The sequence below is a fragment of the Bradysia coprophila genome, unplaced genomic scaffold, assembly GCF_014529535.1.
Source record: "Bradysia coprophila strain Holo2 unplaced genomic scaffold, BU_Bcop_v1 contig_24, whole genome shotgun sequence".
Classification (NCBI taxonomy): Eukaryota; Metazoa; Arthropoda; class Insecta; order Diptera; family Sciaridae; genus Bradysia; species Bradysia coprophila.
This window is the reverse complement of record NW_023503501.1, coordinates 8,231,811-8,240,223: the sequence shown is the minus strand read 5'-3', so window position 1 is coordinate 8,240,223 and position 8,413 is coordinate 8,231,811. Positions and strand designations below refer to the sequence as shown.

The 8,413-nt window shown below is 36.6% G+C and overlaps 1 protein-coding gene and 1 long non-coding RNA gene across 2 annotated transcripts; one reads left to right on the top strand and one right to left on the bottom strand.

Moving 5' to 3' along the window:
- The first annotated feature begins 1,824 nt into the window (after positions 1–1,824).
- On the top strand, positions 1,825–2,298 carry LOC119078170. The gene is made up of 2 exons (XR_005087945.1): positions 1,825–1,930; positions 2,006–2,298. It is a non-coding gene; the product is annotated as an uncharacterized LOC119078170 (long non-coding RNA).
- A 4,251-nt stretch (positions 2,299–6,549) lies between these two features.
- Positions 6,550–7,901, bottom strand: LOC119078168 (probable Ufm1-specific protease 1). The gene is made up of 4 exons (XM_037185644.1): positions 7,668–7,901; positions 7,356–7,526; positions 7,014–7,220; positions 6,550–6,703 (listed from the first exon to the last, which is right to left on the bottom strand). Exons 1-4 carry the CDS (start codon positions 7,821–7,823, stop codon positions 6,572–6,574), a joined length of 666 nt encoding a protein of 221 aa, XP_037041539.1. The 5' UTR covers positions 7,824–7,901; the 3' UTR covers positions 6,550–6,571.
- Positions 7,902–8,413: the final 512 nt, after the last annotated feature.

Here is an 8,413-nt window from a genome sequence, read left to right as displayed (position 1 = left end):
CACAAGTGGCTGTAGCGCCGGAGAAGTAAGTAAGAAGTAAGTTTATAGCTATAGTGACCTAGAAAACGGACATTACTCCAACATTATGTTGAAATGAATTCTGATTCGCGAACATTTAATTTGTTTGCATTATTATCACCAAAACAGAAATAGATCTCAGTGAAGGATTTCAATTTACTTTTCATTTCAGCTGCGGAAGGGATTCTTTTGAAAAACGACCTGCCGAAATCGGACGCATATTCCAGTGGACATTTTTATAGGTATATAGATAGGTCCTGAGTGAGAACCAAAAACTATATTTTTTTCAATTCGTCGATACTTATGTACCTAATGAGAGGTGATGGAAAACCGAAGTCATGCACTTTTCTTATGGAATTTTCTCCGGCTACACGAAACGTACGAGGTCGTGTGAGGTGTCATTTGAAAGGTAATCAGTGTATCTAAAGCAATTACCTTTCTAATGACACTTCGAATGACCCTGTACGCTTTAAACAGCCTCCATACACTTCAGCCACACTATCAGTTTAGTACGTTTCGTGTAGCCGGAGAAATTTCTGTGCATGTTTTCGGTTTTCGATCACCTCTTGCTAGCCACACAAGCATCGACGAATGAAAAAAAAAAGATTCTAGCGACCAATACCTATCTAGTCTAGGCACATATAAAAAACTCCACTGGAAAATACGTCCGATTTCGGCAGGTTGTTTTTCAAAAGAATCCTTCTGGGAGATTTAACATATCAACAATTTGCACAAAATTTAGCATCCGATAGCTTTTTGGGGTTTTGATGAAAGTAGAATTTGTGCAAACAACAATTTTAAAAACTGCTATCTATTAGACATAAAATGTTGTTGTTTATATTGACCTTCAGATAATAAAAAAAAAAGTCTAACTGAGATGATGCACGCACAGGGTAACAAAGATTTGTGCATCGGTTTGCCACTTATATTATTATTATTATTATTATTATTATACTATGAAATAGTTATTTGTTCACTAAGGGGGAAAAGTTGGAAACTTCATTTCGATAGGAGTGTAGTTGCCAGAGAGTAGCGCGGCTCACAAATCACCCGATAAAATGGAATTTTCAACTTTCCAGGGCAATATTTTCCGAAAAATCTATAGTTTGATTTTTACCGACTGCAGGCAACTAATTTCCGATTTTTGTACTGTTCCTGTATTTATGACAGGTTTATTTGTTAATTATGCAACTCTTACCAGACTGAAATCTGTTGTTGACAGCAATGCCAAATATAAGAGATGTGATACAGCACTACTTCTAGCATAAGCACTGCTTCTATATTCACGCTACAGCATTGCTGTGGAATGTGGATCCAGTTATAATAGCCAAATCTGATAGATCCACAATGTTTCATCGTACATTTTTTACTACTGTTAGAGGCAGGGCGCAGGGAAATTTCAGTATGAATTTGCTTCAGCTGCTTTTCAGCTGATCCACACTGCCTGTTTCACTGCCTCCGACTGTAAAAAAAATCATCAGTTTTGGCACATGTGAGGTTTGTCAAACGACTCGAAGCAGAATAATCATCCAAACCTCAAGAGAGATTATTTTGAAAACCGCCACGACCCCATCTAGCGCAGCAAAAATACAAAATTTATAATTCTGACTTTTGAAGGTCTAAGATATTCTGTGAAAATCGGTCCGACGTCAAGATCCCTTTCGAAAGAATCCCTCCAAGCAATTGAGAAATATATTTTAAAAGCTGGTTTATTTACAATAACAAATTGAATGGAAACGGCCACCCTACTCACCATTCTTGTTTTCGCAACTCTTCACAAGTAAAGAATAACATTGCTAAAAATAATACTGATAAGTAGTCGTCTATATAAAGCGTTTAGACTGCGGTCAATTCAATCATTTGTTTTTTAACTGTCTTAAAGTATAAGAGAAGTGTCCTCTGTAAGCAAAAGGTTAAATAATTTCTATTAAATCAGACAAATTTTGAAAGGCAAAGTTTATAGTCTTTTTTTACAATTTTGATTTAGATGGCCGCAATAAAAATCGTTTTACTGTTCACTGTTGTCATTTTCCTCCTGTATGATGGTGTACAGTGCTTTAATGGTGACGAGCTAGTGGACAATTTATCTCCAGCACGAATAAGAGTACGGCGTTATTCAGATTGGTCAGGTTGCATGGCTATTTGTACACCAGGTTGTGCAATACCAAATTGCGATCAATGGTGTACCCGCATCTGCTGTAAAGAATATACTTCGCCTCAATGTTGAGTTTATGTATGACGCTTATGCGGTTAAAATAAAATAAATTCACAGTCATCTAACCTGATTCGTTAATAGTAAATTACATTGGATGCTGCGGATGTAGTTCATTACATGAGGGATGAATTTTGTGATACGAGCCGAACTTACAAGTGTGGTTTTAAGCAACAAGCTTTGGAAATGGGTATTTTGACAAATGTAGAGTCAAAATAACCGTTTCCAAAGTGAGTTGCTTAAAACTACACTTGCAAGTTGGCGAGTTCACAAAATTGATTCCGAGTGTGATGAACTACCTCCGCAGCATCCAATGTATGCTGTTTTATTGCCTATCCACCCGGAGTATCATGGCCATACGTTAGAGAAGGACCGTGACGCAGGTCCACACGACTTTTTTGACTTTTCCCCCTCCGTTCCTAATACCACTAAAGTATTTTTTTTCGTAATTTCGTAATTTTCGTAACGTTACAATCAATCAAAATTACGCTACAAATGGCAGGTGATTTATATTTTTGGTGGAACTTTCGATCCTTGCTTATGTTTTACTCTATACGAGAATTCGCCTTTCAAAACGTTGAGCAACACCCTTTGATATCAACACTTTTGTAAGTAAAGGACTTGCATCACCTTTTCTCTTCTAACAGGCTTTCGTCGGATATATACTTGATAGATTTACTAAATTAAGCACGTGTGTGCTCCCATCTCTGATATATACCTTTAATATAGGTCCTATATATATCTACTGTATGATGACACAAGCTTTATTTTGACATTATTTTATTGAATGCATGGTTTTTGATTCGATTTTGATTGATGTATAAATTAAATTTTTTGTTCTCTTATTTTCCTGATGGGATTTGCAAATGGATCTATACCGAGCAAAATCGTATTATATTCGCATGTAACCAAAAATAACCGAAAATGATTAAAACTTTCATAATGTAAAATGAAATTTATTCGAAGAAATTGATGGGAATCCAAATTTGGGCTTAGCACTTCTCTACATCATGACAAATTGTAAGACCGACTTATGAGTTCCAAACAACGATTTTATTTCGATTACGAACATTATTATGAGCAAAACATTATTGTAGACCATAACAAAAAAGTTTTTAGTTTTTTTTATAAAGTTGGTTTTGTGTTCATAACATGTACAACCCGATGGAGAAGGGTCATTTGCCAAATGAAGAAGGACATTTTGTTTACATCTTTGCTAAATATCCCGATTGTTTTATATGTAAATTTTCGCAATTTCGACTAAATAAAAAGATGGCGCGCTGGTTACACATGTTGACCAAGGTTTCTGATTTTGCTTATTTTTCTTATTTTTTCACGATACTTTACTGAATTAAACATTAATTATTCAAAAATACTTCAAATAACGAATCGCAATCGAAATAAAATATAAAAATGTTTTGTTTGGAACTTAAATTAAGATATTTTCAGAACTTTTTTATTGGATCCATAAATGACATTTACCCAAATGGATTACTGTGGATTTACATAGCAACGTAAAAGTGACAGATGCAATGTTCTTTGAATACTGCAACCCGAAATTTCATTCATAAAATTAAAATTATGAATGAAATTTCGAGTTGCCGTATGAGAAAATTTTTGCATCTGTCACTTTTACGTTGCTATGTAAATCCACAGTTAGTCGGGCATCACACCGAGTTTTAACCCTTCAGGTGACATATGACAGCCGACTAGAAAAAGCACTTAGCTCTGCCTCCGTTCAGTTTCTATTTGTTCTACAAGATGACGTGTTTTCTAGTGCGCTGTCACCTCTAACTGGATTACTGAAACTTACTATAACGAACAGGTGCGCCTGCCGCCACGGGCACTGTGGAAAATAAATACATTTTTGTTCTTGTCATTTTAGGAGCCAGATTTCAGTCTTCCTTTTGGGTGCCATTTTGGGCGCCGGTCTTCTTTCCTATTATCCTTATGGTGATCTTCGACTAAATAGGAAATGATACTTACGCTATTACGACACATTTCGTATTTACTTTTGCTCAGCGATCGAACAAATTTTAGGACCTGTCTATTTCTATTTATTCTAACATGGTGATCAGCGCTCGTAGCTAATACAGGGATCGCAAATAGTGTGCTTGCCTCATCTAGTGGTTGATACGAAATCTATTACTTTATCACATACGCGCGGTGTTCGGATGTCAAAATTACTTAACTAGAAGTTTAATTCAAAAATTACACTTCAGGTCTATGTTGTTACGTCTCGTTTTCGCTTATGTGATAAAATAGAGTACACACTTGTCACTATCAGTCTCGGCAAGCCTCGACTTCTTCGTGACAAGTGTGTAATAGTATGTTGTGTTACAAGTATTGTAATGTTGATTTTTTCAGCACTAGACCCAAGTTTTCCTTCCGAGCGGAGCGAGAATTGAAATAGACAAGAGCACAAAAAATCATAATTTTCATTGTAAACAATCACTTTTCAAATTTGATCGATCACATTGCTTTGCATTTTCTCAAACGAATGCTGTAACAACTCATTCAAATTCCATTTCAACACTGCTTTGAGTGTTGTAATATCACATTAAACGGGTGCGGAAATAAATCACTTTACAACACTAAAATGAGTGCTGAAAAGAGTCGTATTTCAATTCTCGGTGGCACAAATAATATTGTGCCACCGAGTGTCGAAATACGACATTTTGCAGCACTCGTTTGAGTGTTGAAAAGTGACTTATTTCCGCACCCGTTTGAGTGCTGAAAAATAATTTTATTTCCACACCCGTTTGAGTGCTGAAAAGAAAAAATGCGCAATGACGGTGGCTATGCCGAATGTCCGTTTATTTACTCAGACGCATTCGAAATTTATTTTTGGCTTTGGTCGGACAAGAAAATGCATTCTTCTCGCAAACAATTTGAGTCAACAATTAAAAAATAGATTTGTGTACAGCAGACCGAATGTCAGCACGATTCATTGGTCCGCCCATCAATTGTCCACCAGATTTCAAAGCAGTAGCCACATCAATTGTGCAAATTATGCAAATCAAATTCAAAATACGCGAGCAACTTTTTTTCTTCGATTTGTTTCACAAGTTTAACTTCACACCACTGGTATTAATTTACCGAGTGCCCGCTCAGCAGCTTCTTCTAAATCTGAATCTTTATTGGAACTATCCCAAAACACGTTTAATCGCAAAGAATGTTCAAGACGAATGACGTTTATTACAATCGTCACTGTCAATAATTCGTTTGCAATGCAACGTCGATTGATCAAATTAAGTTGCAAATTTTTCATGAGTGTTTTTAATGGAACTTTATATTTTGTTAATAGAAATTTTGGTGTTTTGTCTATTTCGACACTCGGTTGGCACAAAGCATGATGTGTTACACGTATTGTAATGAGATTTTTTCAACACACGACCCAAATTTCCTTACTCGCTCCGCTCGTAAGGAAAACTTGGGTCTAGTGCTGAAAAAATCAACATTACAATACTTGTAACACAACATACTATTATTACGCTGTAAATGTGCGACTATATACTAAGCCATTCAATCTTGAACCAATTCACGCCGTAAGTGCGCCTAAAATTTGAATTTTAAGTGAACGATTCGATGAAAAAGTGAACCAAAAAATACATTTCCACGCTTCCCTGTATGAAAATGACGCTACGTTAAAAAGACCTCCGCACTTTCCATTTTGAATTTCGACCGCACTTACGGCGTGAATTGGACCGATAACGGTAAATTTACAACGATTAACGGTATTATCGGCAAATCTAATTGATTTCAACGATGTGGATTGCAAAATCAACGAGTGAGCAGAAAAATTTAATGTTTTCTCATCTTGATGTTCGATAATTCATTCGATCGATAAAATATCGATTATTTCCTTAGAATCATGTTGGAAAACATGTTTCTATTGGAAAACATGTTTCTATTGGAAAACATGTTTCACATGGAAAGCACGTTTCGTATGGAAAACACGTTTCGTATGAAAAACATATTTTGAGTGGAAAGTATGTTTCGCATGGAAAACATGTTTCGTATATAAAGCATGTTTCGTATGGAAATCATATTTCGTATGGAAAACATGTTTCCTTTGAATTCCGATGATTAAACAACTCGTGGTGGTCAAAAGTTTTGTAGGGCATTTGTTTCATAACACAGATTTAGGCATTGAAACAGAAAGTTTTTGAATTTTGGAATTCACCTCTTCGTAGATTTTTCTATGCAACTGTCTCGGTTCAGCAACTCATTTTGGGCGTGTAACTCCGATGCAACTCTTTTGAGTGGTTCACCCCTCGGGTGCGTTGGCGTTAGAAAATAATTGCCAAAAACGTAACAAAAAAGGAAAACAAATTTATTTTACGATGCGGTCAATTGAGGCAAACATAGGTTGTAAAAGGAGCTATCACAGAATTCAGACGTGTGACGCCATTTAATAAATCCTTGTGAAATTAGCGCTTGACTGGAAGCCTTCCCAACGAAGTGAGGATCCTAAAAGCGAGTAAAATTCAGTTATTATGCGACGATATAATTGGGAAAACACATTCAAGAAGTTCCTTTCAGCCTAATTGACGAGTGATAACACAAGCCTCAAGGTGTCGAAATTTGTAGTCTCTTGAGAAAAATCTCTTAATTTTCCCATCGTGACGTTACTCAACATTCAACCCATTCAATTGTGAACCATAAGAATCTTCATTTCGAAATCTTGAAACTAAAATCTTCTCTCATCAACCTGTCCTTTCTAACAGAGCCCCTCATCAGCAGAAACTTCCTAAATGGACACATCTAGATAGCTACTTACAACGACCAACAAATACGCTTCATTATCAGCGATATGGATGCCAGCTATTCCTTTGGATGAAGCGTCAATGTCACCACCCATCATCACCAGACCTCCGAATTGCTCGAAATACAAACGTAAAACGCTGATGTAACGTTTCATTTCCCCTTTGGGAATGTGTAGAATCTTACAGGAGACATCGAATAACGTGTCGATTATGTAGAAAACCTGGGAATGAAAGGAACGGTAAGTGTTTCACAGCTTATGATGAAACTGATGTCAATGAATCAGTGAGACATCACTAGCATATTAAATCAATCTGTATGCGACCACCCACCATTCAATCTGTACACACAAATTTACCTCCAATGCTCCAATCCATTCCCTGGAGCCGAAAAATGCTTGCGGCTTATCGCCAATGTCTACCAAAATCTTTTGAATCTCCAGTAATGTCGGTACAACTTCCGATCGATTCTGCTGTGCAATGATCCACGAACACAGCGATTGACACGTACGATAACCGCAGCCCCATCCCTATATATTTTGTATATTAGCGAAATGTTACTGATTTAACACTCAAAACCAATAAATGTCTAAAGGAAAAAGAACGTTGATGTAGCCTCATTGAATTGCAGTGGTTATTGGGATAAAAATATATCTCTTGAATGATCTTACCGCATCATTAACACCATCGCAGGCATAGTGAAAATAGGAGTAGTCGCCACGAGTTAAATAGGATTTTCCTTCCGGACATGGTTGCTCCACAAATCGACCAACATTCGTTAACAAATTGTATTCATACTTAGAGTCATTATTCAAGTCGGAACTCATAATTTTGAGGAGTCACCTAAAAAATGTCTTGTAAACAGCACACGGAACTGTTGACATGCATGATGGTTACATTTTGACATTGCCAAGTAAAGCGCTGGTTATAGCGTATACCACCTTAACACACTGTTAAAAGAGTGTAGAGTGGTGAGTTCGATAAATGTTTCATTGTCCGATTCAAAAATTTAGCGCGGTTGAACTAAATAGCCTCAATACAGACAACACACACTCTACGGATAATAGCGGCAGAGTCGAAATTTTGCTTGATTTTTGCAAGTGGTTCCAGGTGGTTCCGGGTGGTACCTGTGGTCCAATCGAAAAGTGATGTATGGAAGGTGCCCCTTATTTTTGATAATGTACAAGTCGTCCATAGATCATTTTGTCCAAAAACTTCAAATTTAGCCGATATAATTTTGGGTCATTTTGACTCTGCCGCTATTATCCGTAGAGTGTGTGTTGTTCGTATTGAGGCTATTTACACCTAACATAGTAGTAGAATATTGACCTTGAATAGCATGACCATGAAACCAGATCCTATTTCAGCAAAAATATTGTCTTGCATTTTCTCGTTTTTTCCTCAGCTTGCCTGAAGT

Excerpts from the sequence above, each read along its gene's own strand:
- LOC119078168 (XM_037185644.1), bottom strand. The coding sequence starts at position 7,823 with ATGAGTTCCGACTTGAATAATGACTCTAAGTATGAATACAATTTGTTA. Across the intron at positions 7,527-7,667 it reads GCGATGGTGTTAATGATGCG|GGATGGGGCTGCGGTTATCG; the intron begins GTAAGATCATTC and ends CAAAATATATAG. Across the intron at positions 6,704-7,013 it reads AAGCGTATTTGTTGGTCGTT|GATCCTCACTTCGTTGGGAA; the intron begins GTAAGTAGCTAT and ends ACTCGCTTTTAG.